This window comes from Pleurodeles waltl, chromosome 12 (assembly GCF_031143425.1).
Source record: "Pleurodeles waltl isolate 20211129_DDA chromosome 12, aPleWal1.hap1.20221129, whole genome shotgun sequence".
Taxonomy (NCBI): Eukaryota; Metazoa; Chordata; class Amphibia; order Caudata; family Salamandridae; genus Pleurodeles; species Pleurodeles waltl.
In genome coordinates this window covers 19,785,493-19,810,542 of record NC_090451.1, presented here as the reverse complement: position 1 = coordinate 19,810,542, position 25,050 = coordinate 19,785,493, and the positions used below count along the sequence as shown (strand labels likewise).

Sequence of the window (25,050 nt, the reverse complement as noted above, 5' to 3'; positions counted from 1 at the left end):
GTAAGTACATACAGTCGCTGTGGCAAGGATCATGGAGAGGTGTAAGTACATACAGTCGCTGTGGCAAGGTTCATATAGAGGTGTAAGTACATACAGCCGCTGCGGCAAGCTTCATGGAGAAGTATAAGTACATACAGTCGCTGTGGCAAGGTTCATTTAGAGGTGTAAGTACATACAGCCGCTGTGGCAAGGTTCATTTAGAGGTGTAAGTACATACAGTCGCTGTGGCATGGTTCATATAGAGGTGTAAGAACATACAGCCGCTGCGGTAAGCTTCAAGAAGAAGTGTAAGTACATACAGGGGCTGTGGCAAGGATCATATAGAGGTGTAAGTACATACAGCTGCTGCGGCAAGGTTCATACAGAGCTATAAGTACATACAGCCGCTGTGGCAAGGTTCATGGAGAGGTGTAAGTACATACAGTCGCTGTGGCAAGGTTCATATAGAGGTGTTCGTACATATAGCCGCTGTGGCAAGGTTCATGGAGAGGTATAAGTACATACAGCCGCTGTGGCAAGGTTCATATAGAGGTGTAAGTACATACAGCCGCTGTGGCAAGGTTCATATAGAGGTGTAAGTACATACAGTCACTGTGGCAAGGTTCATATAGAGGTGAAAGTACTTAAAGCCGCTGTGGCAAGGTTCATATAGAGGTGTAAGTACATACAGTCGCTGTGGCAAGGATCATGGAGAGGTGTAAGTACATACAGCCGCTGTGGCAAGGTTCATGGAGAGGTATAAGTACATACAGCCGCTGTGGCAAGCTTCATGGAGAAGTGTAAGTACATACAGTCGCTGGGGCAAGGTTCATATAGAGGTGTAAGTACATACAGCCGCTGCGGCAAGCTTCATGGAGAAGTATAAGTACATACAGTCGCTGTGGCAAGGTTCATTTAGAGGTGTAAGTACATACAGCCGCTGTGGCAAGGTTCATTTAGAGGTGTAAGTACATACAGTCGCTGTGGCATGGTTCATATAGAGGTGTAAGAACATACAGCCGCTGCGGTAAGCTTCAAGAAGAAGTGTAAGTACATACAGGGGCTGTGGCAAGGATCATATAGAGGTGTAAGTACATACAGCTGCTGCGGCAAGGTTCATACAGAGCTATAAGTACATACAGCCGCTGTGGCAAGGTTCATGGAGAGGTGTAAGTACATACAGTCGCTGTGGCAAGGATCATAGAGAGGTGTAAGTACATACAGCCGCTGTGGCATGGATCATGGAGAGGTGTAAGTACATACAGCCGCTGTGGCAAGGTTCATATAGCGGTGTACGTACATATAGCCGCTGTGGCAAGGTTCATGGAGAGGTATAAGTACATACAGCCGCTGTGGCAAGGTTCATATAGAGGTGTAAGTACATACAGCCGCTACGGTAAGCTTCAAGAAGTGTAAGTACATACAGGGGCTGTGGCAAGGATCATATAGAGGTGTAAGTACATACAGCTGCTGCGGCAAGGTTCATACAGAGCTATAAGTACATACAGCCGCTGCTGCAAGCTTCAAGGAGAAGTGTAAGTACATACAGTCGCTGTGGCAAGGTTCATATAGAGGTGTAAGTACCTACAGCCGCTGTGGCAAGGTTCATGGCGAGGTATAAGTACATACAGCCGCTGTGGCAAGCTTCATGGAGAAGTGTAAGTACATACAGCCGCTGCGGCAAGCTTCATGGAGAAGTATAAGTACATACAGTTGCTGTGGCAAAGTTCATATAGAGGTGTAAGTACATACAGCCGCTGTGGCAAGGTTCATTTAGAGGTGTAAGTACATACAGTCGCTGTGGCATGGTTTATATAGAGGTGTAAGTACATACAGCCGCTGCGGTAAGCTTCAAGAAGAAGTGTAAGTACATACAGGGGCTGTGGCAAGGATCATATAGAGGTGTAAGTACATACAGCTGCTGCGGCAAGGTTCATACAGAGCTATAAGTACATACAGCCGCTGCTGCAAGCTTCAAGGAGAAGTGTAAGTACATACAGTCGCTGTGGCAAGGTTCATATAGAGGTGTAAGTACATACAGCCGCTGTGGCAAGGTTCATATAGAGGTGTAAGTACATACAGCCGCTGTGACAAGGATCATATAGAGGTGTAAGTACATACAGCCGCTGTGGCAAGCTTCATGGAGAGGTGTAGGTAAATACAGCCGCTGTGGCAAGGTTGTTGGAGAGGTGTAAGTACATACAGTCGCTGTGGCAAGGTTCATATAGAGGTGTAAGTACATACAGCCACTGTGGCAAGCTTCATGGAGAGGTGTAGGTAAATACAGCCGCTGTGGCAAGGTTCATGGAGAGGTGTAAGTATATATAGACGCTGTGGCAAGGTTGATGGAGAGGTGCAAGTACATATAGCCGCTGTGGCTAGTATACATAGCCGCTGTGGTAAGGTTCGAGGAGAGGTTTAAGTAGACACAGCCGCTATGGCATAGCTCATGGAGAGGTGTAAGTACATACAGCCTCTGTGGCAAGGTTCATACAGAGGTGTAGGTACATACAGTTGCTGTGACAAGGTTCATAAAGAGGTGTAAGTACATACAGCCGCTGTGGCAAGGTTCATACAGAGGTGTAAGTACATGCAGCTGCTGTGGCAAGGATCATGGAGAGGTGTAAGTACATACAGTCGATGTGGCAAGGATCATAGAGAGGTGTAAGTACATGCAGCCGCTGTGGCAAGGTTCATGGAGAGGTGTAAGTAAATACAGCCGCTGTGGCTAGGTCCACAGGGGAGTGTTAAGTATCCATCATCACTGTGGCTACGTCCCTGTGTAGGAGGCTGGCCTGGCTTATAGTGGGTACCTTGTGGTACTTACACCCTGTGCCAGGTCCAGTTATCCCTTATTAGTAGATTAGTGGTGTGCTAGCAGCTCAGGCCGATAGAGATAGCTATAGCAGAGCAGCTTAGGCTGAACTAGGAGACATGCAAAGCTTCTACTATACCACTTACATCATATAGGCACTATATCATAAGAAAGACAATACTCAGAGTTACTAAAAATAAAGGTACTTTATTTTAGTGACAATGTGCCAAACATATCTCAGAGGATATACTCCCTTAGGAGGTAAGTAAAATACACAAAGTATACACACAAACCAAAATCAGGTAAGTAAACAGTTAGAAAAGTAGTGCAAACACTGTAGAACACAATAGAATGCAATAGGAGACAATAGGCCTAGGGGCAACACAAACCATATACTCCAAAAGTGTAATGTGAACCACAAATGGACCCCAGTCCTAGTGTAGTGTGTAGAGGGTCGCTGGGAGTGTAAGAAAACACTAAGGGTGTCCAAGATACCCCACCCCAAGACCCTGAAAAGTAGGAGTAAAGCCACCCTACTACCCCAGAAAGAGAGTAAAGTCGAGACTCCCCATGGGTGGCAAAAGAAATGCGGCAGCCCATAGGGATCTCCTGGAACCCCAATACCCGGGGTACCCAGGTACCATATACTAGGGAATTATAAGGGTGTTCCAGTGTGCCAATCAGAATTGGTAAAAATGGTCACTAGCCTATAGGGACAATTTTAAAGGCAGAGAGAGCATAAGCACTGAGGTTCTGGTTAGCAGAGCCTCAGTGACACAGTTAGTCACTACACAGGGTACACACATTCAGGCCACAATCTATGAGCACTGGGGTCCTGGCTAGCAGGATCCCAGTGAGACAGGCAAAAACAAACTTACATACATGTAAACATGGGGGCAACATGCCAGGCAAGATGGTACTTTCCTAAACCCTGTGGATAGGTCCACAGGGCAGGGTTAAGTATCTATCATCCCTGTGGCTAGGTCCACAGTGTACTGTTAGGTATATGTAACCCCTGTGGCTAGGTCCACGGAGTGGTGTAAGTATGTAATGCCCCTGTGGCTAGGTCCACAGGGCAGGGTTAAGTATCTATCATCCCTGCGGCTAGGATCACAGTGTACTGTTAGGTATATGTAACCCCTGTGGCTAGGTCCACGGAGTGGTGTAAGTATGTAATGCCCCTGTGGCTAGGTCCACGGAGTGGTGTAAGTAATGCCCCTGTGGCTAGGTCTACGGAGTGGTACAAGAATGTAATGCCCCTGTGGCTAGGTCCACGGAGTGGTGTAAGTATGTAATGTCCTTGTGGCTAGGTCCACGGAGTGGTGTAAGTATGTAATGTCCCTGTGGCTAAGTCCAAGGAGTAGTGTAAGTATGTAATGTCCCTGTGGCTAGGTCCACTGAGTGGTGCAAGAATGTAATGCTCCTGTGGCTAGGTTCACGGAGTGGTGTAAGCATGTCATGCCCCTGTGGCTAGGTCCACGGAGTGGTGTAAGTATGTAATGCCCCGGTGGCTAGGTCCACAGGGCAGTGTTATGTATCTATCATCCCTGTGGCTAGGTCCACAGTGTACTGTTAGGTATATGTAACCCCTGTGGCTAGGTTCACGGAGTGGTGTAAGTATGTAATGCCCTTGTAGCAAGGCCCACAGGGGAATGTTATGTATCTATCATCCCTGTGGCTAGGTCCACAGTGTACTGTTAGGTATATGTAACCCCTGTGGCTAGGTCCACAGAGTGGTGTAAGTATGTAATGCCCCTGTGGCTAGGTCCACGGAGTGGTGTAGGTATATAATGCCCCTGTGGCTAGGTCCACGGAGTGGTGTAAGTATGTAATGCCCCTGTGGCTAGGTCCACGGAGTGGTATAAGTATGTAACGCCCCTGTGGCTAGGTCCACAGAGTGGTATAAGTACGTAATGCCCCAAAGGCTAGGTCCGTGGAGTGGTGCAAGTATGTAATGCCCCTGTGGCAAGGTCCACGGAGTGGTATAAGTATGTAATGCCCCTGTGGCTAGGTCCGCGAAGTGGTGCAAGTATGTAATGCCCCTGTGACTAGGTCCACGGAGTGGTATAAGTATGTAATGCCCCTGTGGCTAGGTCCGCGGAGTGGTGCAAGTATGTAATGCCCCTGTGGCTAGGTCCACGGGGCGGTGTAGATGAACGAGTTACTTACCTTCTGTAACGACTTTTCTGGTGGATACATTAGCTACCTGTGGATTCCTCACCTAATGAATACTCCCATGGCGCCAGCATTCGACGGAAATCTTCTTCCTAGTCTCTGCACGTCGACGAGGACGTCACTCTAGCCCACGCGATGCCGTCTGACGTCATACAGGCAATAAGAGGTCCTCGCCGACGTCAGTACCAACATTTTTTACGTGCATGAGAACAACAACCCAATGCAATGAAAGAGCAAGGCAACATCCCATAACACTGTAAAATACACAACATTGCAATAAAATGGCTGTAGATTTAATATAACTCTTTTTTTTTTTTTTTTTTAAACCAACAAATATATGCAAATCATGTATATACACAAAGATATATACATATATATATACATATAATTATATACAAGTATCCATATATACAACATCTATTGCAACCTTGAAGACCGAGAGGAGCGCACTCAAGGATTACTTGGTAAGACCAGAAAGGCAACGGGGAGGCGGGTGGGACCGTGAGGAATCCACAGGTAGCTAATGTAGCTAATGTATCCACCAGAAAAGTCGTTACCGAAGGTAAGTAACTCGTTCTTCTGATGGATACAACTACCTGTGGATTCCTCACCTAATGAATAGAGTCCCAAAGCAGTACCACGCCCGGTGGCGGGTGCCGAAATGGTCAAACCAAGAAATCCTGCAGCACTGACCGTGCAAAATGGCCGTCCCTTCTGACCTCAGAGTCCAAACAGTAATGCTTCGCAAAAGTGTGAAGGGACGACCAAGTTGCGGCCTTGCAGATGTCGACCACAGGAACACCTCTGGCCAAGGCCGAAGTGGCCGACTTAGCTCTGGTGGAATGAGCTCTAATGCCATCAGGAGGATCCTTCTTTGCCAAAGAGTAACAGATTTTAATGCAAAGAACAACCCACCTGGAGAGTGTTCTCTTGTGGACTGCCTTTCCTCTCCTCTTGCCCACGTATCCGATGAACAGTTGATCTTCCAGCCTGAAGTCCTTCGTTCTATCAATGTAGAAGCTTAACGCCCTCTTTGGGTCCAATCGATGTAGTCTCTCTTCCTCCTTTGAAGGATGAGGCGGAGGATAGAACGTGGACAAAGTAATTGTCTGAGCCAAATGGAAGGGTGAAACAACCTTCGGGAGGAAAGCAGCCTTGGTCCTCAACACCACCTTATCCCCATAAAAAGTTGTATAAGGGGGTTTTACCGATAAGGCCTGCAACTCACTCACTCTCCTTGCAGATGTTATAGCTACCAGGAATACTGTTTTAATAACCAAATACCTTAAGGGGCAAGAATGCATAGGCTCAAAAGGGGACCCCATAAGGAAAGTGAGGACCAAGGACAAATCCCATTGAGGCATAACGAATGGTTTTGGAGGATATTTATTTAGAAGACCTTTCAAGAATCTGAGAACAATAGGGGATTTAAATAACGATGGTTGATCTGGAAGACAAATGAAGGCTGACAGGGCAGACAAATAACCTTTAATGGTAGCCACTGCACAACCTTTCTGCGCTAGAGACAGAGCAAAAGACAAAACATCTGACAGATGAGCATGTAAGGGATCAATCTGTCTCTCTCCACACCACATAACAAATTTAGACCACCTATTAGCGTAGATAGATTTAGTGGAGTGTCGCCTGGCCGCTAATATAACATCCACTACATCAGGCGGGAGAGAGAAGGAACTCAGGTTGCCCCGTTCAATCTCCAGGCATGTAGGTGTAGACTCTGGAGGTTGGGGTGTAAAACCTGTCCCTGCGACTGCGAGAGGAGGTCTGCCCTGAGAGGGAGACGGAGCGGAGGGCACAGCGAGAGTTGGAGAAGGTCGGAGTACCACACCCTCCTTGGCCAATCCGGAGCTATTAAGATGACTTGGGCCCGGTCTTGGCGAATCTTCCTCAACACTCGAGGAATCAAGGGTATGGGGGGAAACGCGTAAAGCAACTGGTCGCACCTGGTTATCAGAAACGCGTCCCCCAATGCTCCCTGCACCGGATACTGGAGGCTGCAGAATAACGGACAATGCGCGTTCTCCCGAGTGGCTAACAGATCTATCCGAGGAAACCCCCACATCTGGAAGATTAAACGGACTTGATCTGGATGGAGATGCCACTCGTGGTCGGCCGAGAATTGGCGACTGAGACTGTCCGCACGTACATTCAAGACCCCGGCCAAATGATTTGCTACCAAGCAAATCTGATGGTCCTTTGCCAAGGACCATAGTCGAAGAGCTTCTCTGCAGAGAAGGTACAACCCTACTCCTCCCTGTTTGTTTATGTACCACATCGTGGTAGTATTGTCCGTCAGGACCTGTACCGACTGACCACGAAGGGAAGGGAGGAAGGCCTTGAGAGCCAGACGTACAGCCCGTAACTCTAACAGATTGATATGAAACATCTGTTCCTCTGGAGACCAAAGTCCTTTGATCTCCAGATCCCCCAGATGAGCTCCCCGCCCTAGAGTGGAAGCATCCGTTATGACCGTGGCCACTGGTGGCGACTGCGCGAACGGCTTTCCTTGCGAAAGATTGTTGCTCGCAATCCACCACTTCAAGTCCACAGCAGCATCTCTGGAGATCTTGACCGCACCTTCTAGATCTCCCTTGTGTTGAGACCACTGCCTTCGGAGGCACCACTGAAGAGACCTCATGTGCCAGCGAGCATGCGTGACCAACAGTATGCAGGAGGCAAACAGACCGAGCAGACGAAGGACCTTGAGGACTGGAACTACCGCTCCATTTCGAAACATTGGAACCAATTCCTGAATATCTTGAACCCGCTGAGGCGGAGGAAAGGCTCGATTCAATGTTGTATCCAGTACTGCCCCTATGAACAGGAGGCGCTGAGAGGGCTCCAGGTGAGATTTGGGCACGTTCACCGAAAAGCCCAGGTCGAACAACAACTGGGTTGTTGACTGCAGATGATACGACACAAGCTCCGGGGACTTGGCTTTGATCAACCAGTCGTCCAAGTAAGGGAATACTGCTATCCCCTTCCTTCTGAGCTCTGCCGCAACCACTGACATCACCTTCGTGAAGACTCGCGGTGCTGAAGTAAGACTAAACGGGAGGACCGCAAACTGATAGTGCTGCGACCCTACCACAAACCGGAGATACTTCCTGTGCGACTTGAGTATCGGGATATAAAAATAAGCATCCTGCAAGTCGACAGACACCATCCAATCTTCTTTGTTCAACGCCAAAAGCACCTGTGCTAGGGTCAGCATCTTGAACTTTTCCTGATTGAGGAACCAATTCAAGATCCTCAGATCCAGGATCGGTCTCATTCTTGGGAATCAGGAAGTACCTTGAGTAACAACCTCGACCCCTTTCCTGCTCTGGAACCAACTCCACCGCGCCCTTTGAAAGGAGGACTTGAACCTCCTGTTCTAGCAACAGGAGGTGTTCTTCTGAACAATAAGATGGGGGGGGTGGGAGGGGGGGCGGAAACTCCCGAAAGGGAAGGGTGTAGCCTTTCTCCACAATACTGATAACCCAAGTGTCCGTTGTAATAGTCTCCCACTTGTGGAGAAAATGCCGTAATCTTCCCCCTACAGGAGAGGAGTGAGTGGGAAATGGTGGAAGCCTAAGGCTGCTTTCCCTGCTGCACCCCTCCAGAGGACGAGGAAGAGGCAGAGTGCTGTTGAGAGGCTCCTCTGGTGCGGGCCCTACCTCTCCCTCTAAATGATCTATAGGGGTGAGAAGAGGCGGGTTGCTGGAACCTCCCCCGAAAGGAAGAGGAGGAAGAGCCACGTCCAAATCCACGAAACCTCCTAAAAAACCTGGAGGAGGCAGAAGAAGCGGCTTGCAGCCCAAATGACTTGGCTGTGGCCCTGCTTTCTTTAAACCTTTCCAAGGCCGAATCTGCTTTGGCTCCAAAAAGTTTGTCCCCATCAAACGGGAGGTCCAACAGGGTCGACTGCACGTCCGCAGAGAACCCTGAGTTGCGAAGCCAAGCCTGTCTCCTCGCAACCACAGCCGTGCCCATCGCCCTAGCCACTGAGTCAGTCGTATCCAACCCAGATTGGATAACCTGGGTTGCAGCAGCCTGGGCATCGGAGACGATATTCAAAAGCCCTTGGGGAAGCTCCGTATGTGAAGATGTTATTTCGTCCATAAGAGCATAGATGTACCTCCCAAGATACATGACGAGTTGGTGGACTTCAACGCCATGCTGCAGGATGAGAATATTTTCTTGGACTGTGAGTCCAACTTCTTGGAGTCTCTATCCCCCGGCACCGTCGGAAAAGATCCAGGCGCGGATCTAGAAGAACAGGAGGCCTGGACCACCAAGCTCTCCGGCGTAGGGTGTCTGGACAGAAAGCCAGGGTCAGATGGTGCAGCCCGATACCTCCTGGCCACAGCCCTATGAACAGCCGAGGAAGATACCGGCTTCTTCCACACCTCCAACACCGGATCAAGCAAAGCCTCATTGAATGGTAAAAGAGGCTCCGCTGCAGTAGAGGCCGGATGCAGGATCTCAGTCAACAAATTCTGCTTCGCCTCCGCTACCGGCAAAGGCAATTCAAGAAAGTTAGCTGCCTTTCTTACCACAGCGTGAAAAGTGGCTGCCTCCTCAGTATACTCCCCTGGAGATGACAAGTCCCACTCAGGGGAAGTATCCAGCCCACTAGCTGTATCCAGTCCATGAAGACCCTCGCCAGAATCCTCTATCTCTCCTTCCTCCAAGACCCGTTGGTATTCCTGCTCCTCTAAGAGACGGAGAGCACGCCTCCTAGAATGTAGCCTCTCTTCAATACGCGGCGTCGACATGGCATCCGCCGAATTCGAGGAACGACGCCGATCGCCGGATCCATCCGACGCCATGTCCGGCGCCACAGGCAGCTTCGACGCCGAGGTAGGAGCCGGATGCAGAGAGGCGCGTCTCGGAGCCTCCGATGGTCCTGTCGGAGTCACTGGTCGAAACCCCGAAGTCGATGGGATCGAAACCTCCGGGGCCGAAACCTCTGGGGCCACCGGAGCGGACACCGGAGTCGACACCGGCGCCGAGCCCACATTCCCTAAGGGGAGAAAGGGCATGAAGGGTGCTGGCCGTAGCGGCGCCGGAGCACCCAAGGTGAAAGCCAACGGCCCCGAAGGACCAGTTGGAGCACCTCCTGGAGCCATCTGCTGAAAGATGGTATACATCGCATTCAAAAATGCGGTATTATCGGCTCCAGGGGCAGGAAAAGCCGGATACTGGGGTGCCTGGATCGAAGGCGACCCCGACGCCAGCCTCGACGTCTGCGACGCCGGAGAGAACACCTGAGGCTGCGTCACTTCAATCACTGAAGATGTCTGCCCAGACGAAGTCGGCGAAGCCGGAGAAGGCAACGGCGTCGATGGATGTGGAGTGACTGTGGGACTGACCTCCCAAGTCTTACGACGCCGAGCCGAAGGCGACCTCGATCGAGACCCCTGGCTGGAATGGCGCCGTGAATCCCTACGGCGCCGGGAATCTCGATGACGCCGATGAGTCTTCGGCGAGGAGGACTTCCTATGATGCTTCTTCTCCTTCCTCTTCGACTTCGCCATGAAGAGTTTAGCCTCTCGCTCTTTTAGGGCCTTGGGATTCATGTGTTGGCATGAATCACATGTTGTGACGTCGTGGTCGGAGCTTAAGCACCATAAACAGTCCGAGTGTGGGTCCGTAACGGACATCTTGCCTCCACACTCCCGACAGGGCTTGAAACCAGACTTCCTCTGAGACATAGTAACTCTCAGATAAAAATCACGCAGCAGAAAAACACACTGTAACTTCGAAAGCAACAGTAGCTCCCTCGAAGATAACCGTTTCGAATGCACGGAAAAAAGGGAACTGACGTCGGCACGTCGGCGAGGACCTCTTATTGCCTGTATGACGTCAGACGGCGTTGAGTGGGCTACAGTGACGTCCTCGTCGACGTGCAGAGACTAGGAAGAAGATTTCCGTCGAATGCTGGCGCCATGGGAGTATTCATTAGGTGAGGAATCCACAGGTAGTTGTATCCATCAGAAATATACTGCTGCTATGTCCGGGTCATGCCCTATAAATGCCACCAATAAATATATATGGAATCAGATGGTTGAAAAGATCAGAGAAGCCTAATCTCCGCTCCTTCAGAAAAGATCTTAAGACTTACATCTTAAGACATCCGCTCTCTTCACTCTCATCCTTCTGTCACCTTCCATCTATGGGTATCAGAATTCTAACACATGAACCTTCTACTGCATTATTATTCTAACACACTGCTATTCATTACTGGAGAGGTCAACGGGAGGGCAGAAACCACAGTGACCGCAAAGAGTCCCTGCCAGGTCAGATTTCTGCTGGACAGCATCGAACTGGCGACGGTGTGCGCCGTCTCTTGCTTACAGGCCTCCTCCGACACTCCAGCCAAGCGAGAGAGCGGAGGATGAGGCACCAGAATTGAGGCCCTCACAAGCACACTGTGCCATTGTAGGAAAGTACCATCTTGCCTGGCATGTTACCCCCATTTTTCACTGTATATATGTTGTTTTAGTTGTATGTGTCACTGGGACCCTGGTAACCCAGGGCCCCAGTGCTCATAAGTGTGCCTGAATGTGTTACCTGTGTAGTGACTAACTGTCTCACTAAGGCTCTGCTAATCAGAACCTCAGTGGTTATGCTCTCTCATTTCTTTCCAAATTGTCACTGACAGGCTAGTGACCATTTTTACCAAGTTACATTGGCTTACTGGAACACCCTTATAATTCCCTAGTATATGGTACTGAGGTACCCAGGGTATTGGGGTTCCAGGAGATCCCTATGGGCTGCAGCATTTCTTTTGCCACCCATAGGGAGCTCTGACAATTCTTACACAGGCCTGCCACTGCAGCCTGAGTGAAATAACGTCCACGTTATTTCACAGCCATTTTACACTGCACTTAAGTAACTTATAAGTCACCTTTATGTCTAAACCTTTACCTGGTAAAGGTTAGGTGCAAAGTTACTTAGTGTGAGGGCACCCTGGCACTAGCCAAGGTGCCCCCACATTGTTCAGAGCCAATTCACTGAACTTTGTGAGTGCGGGGACACCATTACACGCGTGCACTACATATAGGTCACTACCTATATGTAGCTTCACCATGGTAACTCCGAATATGGCCATGTAACATGTCTATGATCATGGAATTGCCCCCTCTATGCCATCCTGGCATTGTTGGTACAATTCCATGATCCCAGTGGTCTGTAGCACAGACCCTGGTACTGCCAGACTGCCCTTCCTGGGGTTTCACTGCAGCTGCTGCTGCTGCCAACCCCTCAGACAGGCAGCTGCCCTCCTGGGGTCCAGCCAGGCCTGGCCCAGGATGGCAGAACAAAGAACTTCCTCTGAGAGAGGGTGTGACACCCTCTCCCTTTGGAAAATGGTGTGAAGGCAGGGGAGGAGTAGCCTCCCCCAGCCTCTGGAAATGCTTTGTTGGGCACAGATGTGCCCAATTCTGCATAAGCCAGTCTACACCGGTTCAGGGACCCCTTAGCCCCTGCTCTGGCGCGAAACTGGACAAAGGAAAGGGGAGTGACCACTCCCCTGACCTGCACCTCCCCTGGGAGGTGTCCAGAGCTCCTCCAGTGTGCTCCAGACCTCTGCCATCTTGGAAACAGAGGTGCTGCTGGCACACTGGACTGCTCTGAGTGGCCAGTGCCACCAGGTGATGTCAGAGACTCCTGCTGATAGGCTCCTTCAGGTGTTAGTAGCCTTTCCTCTCTCCTAGGTAGCCAAACCCTCTTTTCTGGCTATTTAGGGTCTCTGTCTCTGGGGAAACTTCAGATAACGAATGCATGAGCTCAGCCGAGTTCCTCTGCATCTCCCTCTTCACCTTCTGATAAGGAATCGACCGCGGACCACGCTGGAAGCCCGCAAACCTGCAACATAGTAGCAAAGACGACTACTGCAACTCTGTAACGCTGATCCTGCCGCCTTCTCGACTGTTTTCCTGCTTGTGCATGCTGTGGGGGTAGTCTGCCTCCTCTCTGCACCAGAAGCTCCGAAGAAATCTCCCGTGGGTCGACGGAATCTTCCCCCTGCAACCGCAGGCACCAAAAAGCTGCATTACCGGTCCCTTGGGTCTCCTCTCAGCACGACGAGCGAGGTCCCTCGAATCCAGCGACACCGTCCAAGTGACCCCCACAGTCCAGTGACTCTTCAGCCCAAGTTTGGTGGAGGTAAGTCCTTGCCTCACCTCGCTGGGCTGCATTGCTGGGAACCGCGACTTTGCAAGCTACTCCGGCCCCTGTGCACTTCCGGCGGAAATCCTTCGTGCACAGCCAAGCCTGGGTCCACGGCACTCTAACCTGCATTGCACGACTTTCTAAGTTGGTCTCCGGCGACGTGGGACTCCTTTGTGCAACTTCGGCGAGCACCGTTTCACGCATCCTCGTAGTGCCTGTCTCTGGCACTTCTCCGGGTGCTACCTGCTTCAGTGAGGGCTCTTTGTCTTGCTCGACGTCCCCTCTCTCTGCAGGTCCAATTTGCGACCTCCTGGTCCCTCCTGGGCCCCAGCAGCGTCCAAAAACGCCAAACGCACGATTTGCGTGTAGCAAGGCTTGTTGGCGTCCATCCGGCGGGAAAACACTTCTGCACGACTCTCCAAGGCGTGGGGGATCCATCCTCCAAAGGGGAAGTCTCTAGCCCTTGCCGTTCCTGCAGTATTCACAGTTCTTCAGCCTAGTAAGAGCTTCTTTGCACCAACCGCTGGCATTTCTTGGGCATCTGCCCATCTCCGAGCTGCTTGTGACTTTTGGACTTGGTCCCCTTGTTCCACAGGTACCCTCAGTCAGGAATCCATCGTTGTTGCATTGCTGATTTGTGTTTTCCTTGCATTTTCCCTCTAACACGACTATTTTGTCCTTAGGGGAACTTTGGTGCACTTTGCACTCACTTTTCAGGGTCTTGGGGAGGGTTATTTTTCTAACTCTCACTATTTTCTAATAGTCCCAGCGACCCTCTACAAGGTCACATAGGTTTGGGGTCCATTCGTGGTTCGCATTCCACTTCTGGAGTATATGGTTTGTGTTGCCCCTATCCCTATGTTTCCCCATTGCATCCTATTGTAACTATACATTGTTTGCACTGTTTTCTAAGACTATACTGCATATTTTTGCTATTGTGTATATATATCTTGTGTATATTTCCTATCCTCTCACTGAGGGTACACTCTAAGATACTTTGGCATATTGTCATAAAAATAAAGTACCTTTATTTTTAGTATAACTGTGTATTGTGTTTTCTTATGATATTGTGCATATGACACTAAGTGGTACTGTAGTAGCTTCACACGTCTCCTAGTTCAGCCTAAGCTGCTCTGCTAAGCTACCATTATCTATCAGCCTAAGCTGCTAGACACCCTATACACTAATAAGGGATAACTGGGCCTGGTGCAAGGTGCAAGTACCCCTTGGTACTCACTACAAGCCAGTCCAGCCTCCTACAGCCATCCACGAGGCTGACAAGGAAAACATGGCTTCAGGCCTACGTGTGGAGCCTGACTGCTGTAGCTTTCAAAACTGCAGGCCAACCTGTCCAAATAACCCTTTATGAGATGAAGGAACCCTACTTTTGAACAGGGAGTAAGCCACCTCTAAGTAGGCCATGTAGCCCACAAGGTAGGGGTCTAACAGCAGAATATGTAAGACTTTAGGGCTGGCACGTTCCTACAGTGATCAGGAATATTTGATGGGAAACAGATGTTAGGGTTACCATGCAGTACCCCTGTATGCACTTGCTGCAGTCTATGTGTTTGAGAACATGGGCAGGAGGCATCTTGTCCATGACGGGAAGACCATTACCTTGTGGCCCAACATCCTACCATGCTAATATTGTAAAGGTATTTTATGAGACCAAATTCTGCATTAAATGAAAATAACTGAATCTTCACGTCTGGCCAATAGTTTTCAAAAACACTCAGGGGGCGCTGGGGGCAGTTATCCCAACTATCTTGAAAATATGTTTTAAGCCCTGAAGGGGTGGTTCTACTTCATTAACCCCTGGTATCAATCAGTGAATCAGAGCAGATCTTTCCCAATATACAAATCAATATGTCAATTGACAGGAAGCTTTGGCTTTCTCAATTTTAAATCATGTATCAGTCACAACTGACTCTGACACAGACTTTGTGAGTCTGTACGGGATGGAAAGGATGGATTCAGGTTACTGATGGCTGCTTGGCCTGAACTTTTCTTTTAAAACAAATATAATTTGAAACTATTATTTGACCTAAACTGTCAAATGTAAAAAGGCCTTTTTCTGCAGAGCTTAGCCAAGCGCAATGTACAACACTTGCCCCTCGGGCTGCCAAGCTGGTATCTGCTAATTTTAAGGCACAATCTACCACTGCACTACATGACGCTGCCCCATTAACAAGTAAAAAGTAGTCATAATCATGCTTCTTCTTTGGAAGAATTGTAGGCAGACTTAAATCTGCAATTTCGTAGCCTGGAGGCCCCACAGCAAAGGTCGCGGGATGACACCCAAGGTAACAACCAGTTGTAAAGCCAAAGTTTCTGCCTTGCATGGTTCTGATGCCATCCAACCAGCAAAGGAATGTATGCCTGTAATACAGACAATAAATAGGCGCAGGATGGCATCAATATTCCATGCTTATAAGATTGAGAAGTAGAACATGAGTTCAGTTACTAAACTATCTATCCACGTCATGAACATCACAACGAAACGTCAGTGACAGTGTAACCATCCGCAGTATGACGGGACCATGTACTGTGCTAATTAGCACTCACAACACACAGCTAAAGCTATCAGCAGCCAAACACTAAAACTCCCTTTAGAAGAAGTTATTGCAAAGAAAGATTTTAGTAGGAAATGGAGGGGGCTTCGAACACTGTCAAAGAATGGCACCTGGTCATACATCATCCTAATATATGATGAAAATTTAGTACATGTATGCTAATTTTAAGAGTTTGTTTTAAAAAATAAGGTTGAAAGATTTAAGCAAACTGCAGGGTTTTGTACATCTTCATTCCATTTAGGCTGAAGAGGTTGTACCCTGCAAGAAACACATCATTATAGTTTTTTTGTCCTGCAGAGCTTGACAGCATTTGTGCGAAACGTCACTCCCACTACATCTTTTTTAGTATTAATCTGTCTTCGGACCCTGCACAGGTGGCATACTGTATTTTGTGCAAGACAGAGTGAGGTCCTTACTAGAGGCTCGGATGGACTACGCCTCAAAGCACTAGATCTTGCAGCCAACCAGGAATGAGTAAACTGTATGAGTGAAGAGGTGGAATAACGGGAACTACTTATGAGCAGACTGACATGGTAAATTATTCTCAGGTCAGCAGGCAACGTGTCAGCCAGCATCAAAGGGTAGGAAGGAGTATCAAAAATGGCATCAGGGCTGTCCCAGGTGAGCCCAGCCCTGGTATCTCAATCTTTGAGGCAGTTTAGCTGAATCCAGCCAGTCCTTAAGTCACTAATGCTGGTCTGAAGACACACACACTTACCTCCATCTGATGTATGTGTTTAGCTGCACTGAACAGCGCTGAGCTATCTGGCTAGCAAAATCTGTGGAGTATCACTGGCAGAGATTTCAGACGCAAGCTCCCTTTCATACAGTAATCTCACATTCATATTATATAGGGACTGCGGGGAGCCCTGTAGCACAACACATTGCAAAGGAGACATAAAGAACAGAAAGGCAGCCCATTTGTCTGTTCACGGAGACCTGCATGTCTATGGGGACAGAGCTTCTAAACAACAACTCTTGGTACTTCTGACCATTACACATTAAACACTCAGAAAAACGTGACCAACCTGTCTCAAACACCTCTGTAGCCTGACAATCTGATGGATACGGTGAAGCAGGACACCAGCAGACCACTTAATCAGCTATGATGAATGTTCTGAACGGTCCTCGCAAGAGCAGATGGGGGTTCAGAGGTACCTGTATCTCTCCACTCTACTCCAGGTGTCACACTGCTGGGCAAATCAGGAAAGGCAGACACTGAGCCTCCTCCACCACTGCCTAGGACACACTGCTCTGTCTACCTGTCTCTCGCCCTCTGCGCCAGGTGTCACACTGCTGGGCAGATCAGGAAAGGCAGACACTGAGCCTCCTCCACCACTGCCTAGGACACACTGCTCTGTCTACCTGTCTCTCGCCCTCTACTCCAGGTGTCACACTGCTGGGCAGGCCAGGAAAGGCAGACACTGAGCCTCGTTCACCACTGCCTAGGACACACTGCTCTGTCTACCTGTCTCTCGCCAGTCTACGCCAGGTGTCACACTGTTGGGCAGACCAGGAAAGGCAGACACTGAGCCTCGTTCACCACTGCCTAGGACACACTGCTCTGTCTACCTGTCTCTCACTCTCTGCGCCAGGTGTCACACTGCTGGGCAGGCCAGGAAAGGTGGACGTTGCAGGGTCTTTTAAATGAACAGAGTAAAAACATACTGTGATGTTAAAGCCCAAATACACCCTAAGAAATCAACACAAGCAGCTCTAGCATGCATACATACTGGTGCCTCAGTGCATTATGTCCAAGGAGAAGAAGTTGGGGTGCAATGGATGCAGACTGAAGTATAGATTTGCAATGTGGGCGAGGTGGCCATGTCGTTGGCATTCAGAGCTGCTAAGCCTTCCGTGCTTCACCTTTCACCAACACAGCTATGTTCGCCAAGTCTCACCTGCAGCTGGCGCAACTTAAGGCACAATAAACCTGCAACCTGCACAGCTAGACCCAGGTGTCCCCTACAGCTAGCACAGCTACCAGCACCACGTCTCACCCGCAGCCAGGCTACCAGCGCCACGTCACACCAGCAGCCAGGCTACCAGTGCCATGTCTCACCCGCAGCCAGGCTACCAGCGCCAAGTCTCACCTGCAGCCAGGCTACCAGCGCCAAGTCTCACCTGCAGCCAGGCTACCAGCGCCATGTCTCACCTGCAGCCAGGCTACCAGCGCCACGTCACACCAGCAGCCAGGCTACCAGTGCCATGTCTCACCCGCAGCCAGGCTACCAGCGCCATGTCTCACCTGCAGCCAGGCTACCAGCGCCATGTCTCACCTGCAGCCAGGCTACCAGTGCCATGTCTCACCTGCAGCCAGGCTACCAGCGCCACGTCACACCAGCAGCCAGGCTACCAGTGCCATGTCTCACCCGCAGCCAGGCTACCAGCGCCAAGTCTCACCTGCAGCCAGGCTACCAGTGCCAAGTCTCACCTGCAGCCAGGCTACCAGCGCCAAGTCTCACCTGCAGCCAGGCTACCAGTGCCAAGTCTCACCTGCAGCCAGGCTACCAGCGCCAAGTCTCACCTGCAGCCAGGCTACCAGCGCCAAGTCTCACCTGCAGCCAGGCTACCAGCGCCAAGTCTCACCTGCAGCCAGGCTACCAGCGCCATGTCTCACCTGCAGCCAGGCTACCAGCGCCACGTCACACCAGCAGCCAGGCTACCAGCGCCATGTCTCACCCGCAGCCAGGCTACCAGCGCCACGTCTCACCTGCAGCCAGGCTACCAGCGCCATGTCTCACCCGCAGCCAGGCTACCAGCGCCACGTCTCACCTGCAGCCAGGCTACCAGCGCCACGTCACACCAGCAGCCAGGCTACCAGCGCCAAGTCTCACCTGCAGCCAGGCTACCAGTGCCAAGTCTCACCTGCAGCCAGGCTAACAGCGCCAAGTCTCACCTGCAGCCAGGCTACCAGCGCCATGTCTCACCTGCAGCCAGGCTACCAGCGCCATGTCTCACCTGCAGCCAGGCTACCAGCGCCATGTCTCACCCGCAGCCAGGCTACCAGCGCCATGTCTCACCTGCAGCCAGGCTACCAGCGCCATGTCTCACCCGCAGCCAGGCTACCAGTGCCATGTCTCACCTGCAGCCAGGCTACCAGCGCCATGTCTCACCTGCAGCCAGGCCACCAATGCCAAGTCTCACCTGCAGCCAGGCTACCAGCGCCATGTCTCACCTGCAGCCAGGCTACCAGCGCCATGTCTCACCCGCAGCCAGGCTACCAGCGCCATGTCACACCAGCAGCCAGGCTACCAGTGCCATGTCTCACCCGCAGCCAGGCTACCAGCGCCAAGTCTCACCTGCAGCCAGGCTACCAGTGCCAAGTCTCACCTGCAGCCAGGCTACCAGCGCCATGTCTCACCTGCAGCCAGGCTACCAGCGCCATGTCTCACCCGCAGCCAGGCTACCAGCGCCATGTCTCACCTGCAGCCAGGCTACCAGCGCCATGTCTCACCCGCAGCCAGGCTACCAGCGCCATGTCTCACCCGCAGCCAGGCTACCAGTGCCAAGTCTCACCCGCAGCCAGGCTACCATTGCCATGTCTCACCTGCAGCCAGGCTACCAGTGCCAAGTCTCACCTGCAGCCAGGCTACCAGTGCCATGTCTCACCTGCAGCCAGGCTACCAACGCCATGTCTCACCTGCAGCCAGGCTATCTATGCCATGTCTCACCTGCAGCCAGGCTACCAGCGCCATGTCTCACCTGCAGCCAGGCTATCTATGCCATGTCTCACCCGCAGCCAGGCTACCAGCGCCATGTCTCACCTGCAGCCAGGCTACCAATGCCACGTCACACCAGCAGCCAGCATAGCTAAGGGACATCATGTCTCACCCGCAGCCAGGCTACCAATGCCAAGTCTCACAAGCAGCAAGGCTATCTATGCCATGTCTCACCCGCAGCCAGGCTACCAGCGCCATGTCTCACCTGCAGCCAGGCTACCAGCGCCATGTCTCACCTGCAGCCAGGCTACCAGTGCCATGTCTCACCCGCAGCCAGGCTACCAGCGCCATGTCTCACCTGCAGCCAGGCTACCAGCGCCATGTCTCACCTGCAGCCAGGCTACCAGTGCCATGTCTCACCCGCAGCCAGGCTACCAGCGCCATGTCTCACCCGCAGCCAGGCTACCAGCGCCATGTCTCACCTGCAGCCAGGCTACCAGTGCCATGTCTCACCCGCAGCCAGGCTACCAGCGCCATGTCTCACCTGCAGCCAGGCTACCAATGCCAAGTCTCACCTGCAGCCAGGCTACCAATGCCACGTCACACCAGCAGCCAGCATAGCTAAGGGACATCATGTCTCACCCGGAGCCAGACTACCAATGCCAAGTCTCACAAGCAGCAAGGCTATCTATGCCATGTCTCACCCGCAGCCAGGCTACCAGTGCCAAGTCTCACCTGCAGCCAGACTACCAGTGCCATGTCTCACCGCAGCCAGGCTACCAGCGCCATGTCTCACCTGCAGCCAGGCTACCAGCGCCATGTCTCACCTGCAGCCAGGCTACCAGTGCCATGTCTCACCCGCAGCCAGGCTACCAGCGCCATGTCTCACCTGCAGCCAGGCTACCAGCGCCATGTCTCACCCGCAGCCAGGCTACCAGCGCCATGTCTCACCTGCAGCCAGGCTACCAGTGCCATGTCTCACCTGCAGCCAGGCTACCAGTGCCATGTGCCACCTGCAGCCAGGCTACCAACGCCACGTCACACCAGCAGCCAGCATAGCTAAGGGACATCATGTCTCACCCGCAGCCAGGCTACCAATGCCAAGTCTCACAAGCAGTAAGGCTATCTATGCCATGTCTCACCCGCAGCCAGGCTACCAGTGCCATGTCTCACCTGCAGCCAGGCTACCAGTGCCATGTCTCACCTTCAGCCAGGCTACCAGTGCCATGTCTCACCTGCAGCCAGGCTACCAGTGCCATGTCTCACCTGCAGCCAGGCTACCAGTGCCATGTGCCACCTGCAGCCAGGCTACCAGCGCCATGTCTCACCCGCAGCCAGGCTACCAGTGCCATGTCTCACCCGCAGCCAGGCTACCAGCGCCATGTCTCACCCGCAGCCAGGCTGCCAGCGCCATGTCTCACCCGCAGCCAGGCTACCAGTGCCATGTCTCACCCGCAGCCAGGCTACCAGCGCCATGTCTCACCTGCAGCCAGGCTATCTATGCCTTGTGGAGAAGTGTGGCTCAATGGTTAGAGCGGCAGACCCTGAAGCAGAGATCTGGCTCAAGACCAGGGTTCAAGTCCCGCTTCGGCAGGTCTTGGGCTCAATTCCCCTTGACCAGATAATTCTCGCCTCGGTGCCTAATCTAATTCATGGGTCCCACTCTGCAACTCTGGGCAATAGCTTGCTTAATCTCCACAACGGCCCCAACAGCGCTTGGATGCCTGGCTTCACCCTGGGGGTGCTCAGGAGTGGGCGCCTCACAGGGAAAAGCCAGGAGGGGTTCCATAGCGGTATGAGTACAGCGCCTTGAGACCCTAACGGGTGAGTAGTGCGCTATACAAGTGCTAATTTACATTTTTACATTTATTTTATGCCATGTCTCACCTGCAGCCAGGCTACCAGTGCCATGTCTCACCTGCAGCCAGGCTATCTATGCCATGTCTCACCCGCAGCCAGGCTACCAGCGCCATGTCTCACCCGCAGCCAGGCTACCAGCGCCATGTCTCACCCGCAGCCAGGCTACCAGTGCCATGTCTCACCTGCAGCCAGGCTACCAGTGCCATGTTTCACCCAGAATGACTCAAAGGCTCACCTTGACAGGGGTGGGCTGCGTGTTCACGTCCCACAGTGTGGGCACCTGGCTCAAGCTGTCAGCATGCAGGAAGTCCTGGGCATCAGCGATGTCAGACAGAGAATCAGCAGGGGAGGAGAAGATGGAGTGGCTGGAAAGTTCATCGAGGTAGGAGGGATCCTGCAAGAGAGAAGGTGGTTAGAGATGTGGTAGGCGTCGCCCAAGAGGCTGAAATATAATACAAACAGAATGAAGGCTGTGGTACAAGACACCAACATGTCACAGAGCTGGGGCCAATCTTACAAGGGAAAAACTTTATGGACATATCAGATATTCTGTGAAAATGTATTTCACATGATTACACAGGTATGAGGGTCCTATAGGAGAAAGGCCACGAAATGGCAGAACATCCTATAAAGATTGATGAAAGCCAGGAGGCTAAGCAAGATCTCTCATGAGTGACCCCATCTTAGGTAGGAGTAAGAGATCCATCACCGGAGAATCCATCTTAGGTAGGAGTAAGAGATCCATCACAGGAGAACCCATCTTGGGTAGGAGTAAGAGATCCCTCAGAGGAGAACCCACCTTAGGTAGGAGTAAGAGATCCCTCAGAGGAGAACCCATCTTAGGTAGGAGTAAGAGATCCATCACAGGAGAACCCATGTTAGGTAGGAGTAAGAGATCCCTCAGAGGAGAACCCATCTTAGGTAGGAGTAGGAGATCCCACAAGAGAGAACCCATCTTAAGTAGGAGTAAGAGATCCATCACAGGAGAACCCATCTTAGGTAGGAGTAAGAGATCCCTCAGAGGAGAACCTATTTAGGTAGGAGTAGGAGATCCCACAAGAGAGAACCCATCTTAAGGAGGAGTAAGAGATCCATCACATGAGAACCCATCTTAGGTAGGAGTAAGAGATCCCTCAGGGGAGAACCCATCTTAGGTAGGAGTAAGAGATCCCTCAGAGGAGAACCCATCTAAGGTAGGAGTAAGAGATCCATTACAAGAGAACCCATCTTAGGTAGGAGTAAGAGATCCATCACAGGAGAACCCATCTCAGGTAGGAGTAAGAGATCCCACAAGGGAGCACCCATCTTAGGTAGGTGTAAGAGATCCCTCAGAGGAGAACCCATCTTAGGTATGCATAAGAGATCCATCACAGGAGAATCCATCTTAGGTAGGAGTAAGAGATCCATCACAGGAGAACCCATCTTAGGTAGGAGTAAGAGATCCCACAAGGGAGCACCCATCTTAGGTAGGAGTAAGAGATCTCTCAGAGGAGAACCCATCTCAGGTAGGAGTAAGAGATCCCACAAGGGAGCACCCATTTTAGGTAGGTGTAAGAGATCCCTCAGAGGAGAACCCATCTTAGGTATGCGTAAGAGATCCATCACAGGAGAATCCATCTTAGGTAGGAGTAAGAGATCCATCACAGGAGAACCCATCTTAGGTAGGTGTAAGAGATCCCTCAGAGGAGCACCCATCTTAGGTAGGAGTAAGAGATCTCTTAGAGGAGAACCCATCTCAGGTAGGTGTAAGAGATCCATCACAGGAGAAACCATCTTAGATAGGAGTAAGAGATCCCACAAGAGAGAACCCATCTTAGGTAGGAGTAAGAGATCCATCACAAGAGAACCCGTCTTAGGTAGGAGTAAGAGGTCCCCCAGAGGAGAACCCATCTTAGGTAGGATTAAGAGATCCCACAAGGGAGCACCCATCTTAGGTAGGAGTAAGAGATCCCTCAGAGGAGAACCCATCTTAGGTAGGATTAAGAGATCCATCACCGGAGAATCCATCTTCGGTAGGAGTAAGAGATCCATCACAGGAGAACCCATCTTAGGTAGGAGTAAGAGAGGCCTCAGAGGAGAACCCATCTTAGGTAGGAGTAGGAGATCCCACAAGAGAGAACCCATCTTAAGTAGGAGTAAGAGATCCATCACAGGAGAACCCATCTTAGGTAGGAGTAAGAGATCCATCACAGGAGAACCCATCTTAGGTAGGAGTAAGAGATCCCTCAGAGGAGAACCCATCTTAGGTAGGAGTAGGAGATCCCACAAGAGAGAACCCATCTTAAGTAGGAGTAAGAGATCCATCACAGGAGAAACCATCTTAGGTAGGAGTAAGAGATCCCTCAGAGGAGAACCCATCTTAGGTAGGAGTAGGAGATCCCTCAGAGGAGAACCCATCTTAGGTAGGAGTAAGAGATCCCTCAGAGGAGAACCCATCTAAGGTAGGAGTAAGAGATCCATTACAAGAGAACCCATCTTAGGTAGGAGTAAGAGATCCATGGAGAACCCATCTTAGGTAGGAGTAAGAGATCCATCACAGGAGAACTCATCTTAGGTAGGAATAAGAGATCCCACAAGGGAGCACCCATCTTAGGTAGGAGTAAGAGATCCCTCAGAGGAGAACCCATCTAAGTAGGATTAAGAGATCCATCACCGGAGAATCCATCTTAGGTAGGAGTAAGAGATCCATCACAGGAGAACCCATCTTAGGTAGGAGTAAGAGATCCCTCAGAGGAGAACTCATCTTAGGTAGGAGTAAGAGATCCATAACAGGAGAACCCATCTTAGGTAGGAGTAACAGATCCCTCAGAGGAGAACCCATCTTAGGTAGGAGTAGGAGATCCCACAAGAGAGAACCCATCTTAAGTAGGAGTAAGAGATCCATCACAGGAGAACCCATCTTAGGTAGGAGTAAGAGATCCATCACAGGAGAACCCATCTTAGGTAGGAGTTAGAGATCCCTCAGAGGAGAACCCATCTTAGGTAGGAGTAGGAGATCCCACAAGAGAGAACCCATCTTAAGTAGGAGTAAGAGATCCATCACAGGAGAAACCATCTTAGGTAGGAGTAAGAGATCCCTCAGAGGAGAACCCATGTTAGGTAGGAGTAGGAGATCCCTCAGAGGAGAACCCATCTTAGGTAGGAGTAGGAGATCCCACAAGAGAGAACCCATCTTAAGTAGGAGTAGGAGATCCATCACAGGAGAAACCATCTTAGGTAGGAGTAGGAGATCCCTCAGAGGAGAACCCATCTAAGGTAGGAGTAAGAGATCCATTACAAGAGAACCCATCTTAGGTAGGAGTAAGAGATCCATGGAGAACCCATCTTAGGTAGGAGTAAGAGATCCATCACAGGAGAACCCATCTCAGGTAGGAGGAAGAGATCCCACAAGGGAGCACCCATCTTAGGTAGGTGTAAGAGATCCCTCAGAGGAGAACCCATCTTAGGTATGCATAAGAGAACCATCACAGGAGAATCCATCTTAGGTAGGAGTAAGTGATCCATCACAGGAGAACCCATCTGAGGTAGGAGTAAGAGATGTCTCAGAGGAGAATCCATCTTAGGTAGGAGTAAGAGATCCATCACAGGAGAACCCATCTTAGGTAAGTGTAAGAGATCCCTCAGAGGAGCACCCATCTTAGGTAGGAGTAAGAGATCTCTCAGAGGAGAACCCATCTCAGGTAGGTGTAAGAGAGCCATCACAGGAGAAACCATCTTAGGTAGGAGTAAGAGATCCATCATCACAGGAGAACCCATCTGAGGTAGGAGTAAGAGATCTCCGGGAGGAGAACCCATCTCAGGTAGGAGT

General features: G+C 51.0%; 1 protein-coding gene across 3 annotated transcripts in view; it reads right to left on the bottom strand.

Annotated features, from left to right (window-relative positions):
* The window catches only part of SBNO2 (strawberry notch homolog 2), a 542,051-nt gene that overhangs the window by 335,701 nt on the left and 181,300 nt on the right, over positions 1-25,050 (bottom strand). For all 3 annotated transcript variants that reach the window (XM_069216340.1, XM_069216341.1, XM_069216342.1), the window contains one exon: positions 21,478-21,636. In XM_069216340.1, coding sequence (XP_069072441.1) covers positions 21,478-21,636 — 159 coding nt within the window. The remainder of the gene's footprint in view (positions 1-21,477; positions 21,637-25,050) is intronic.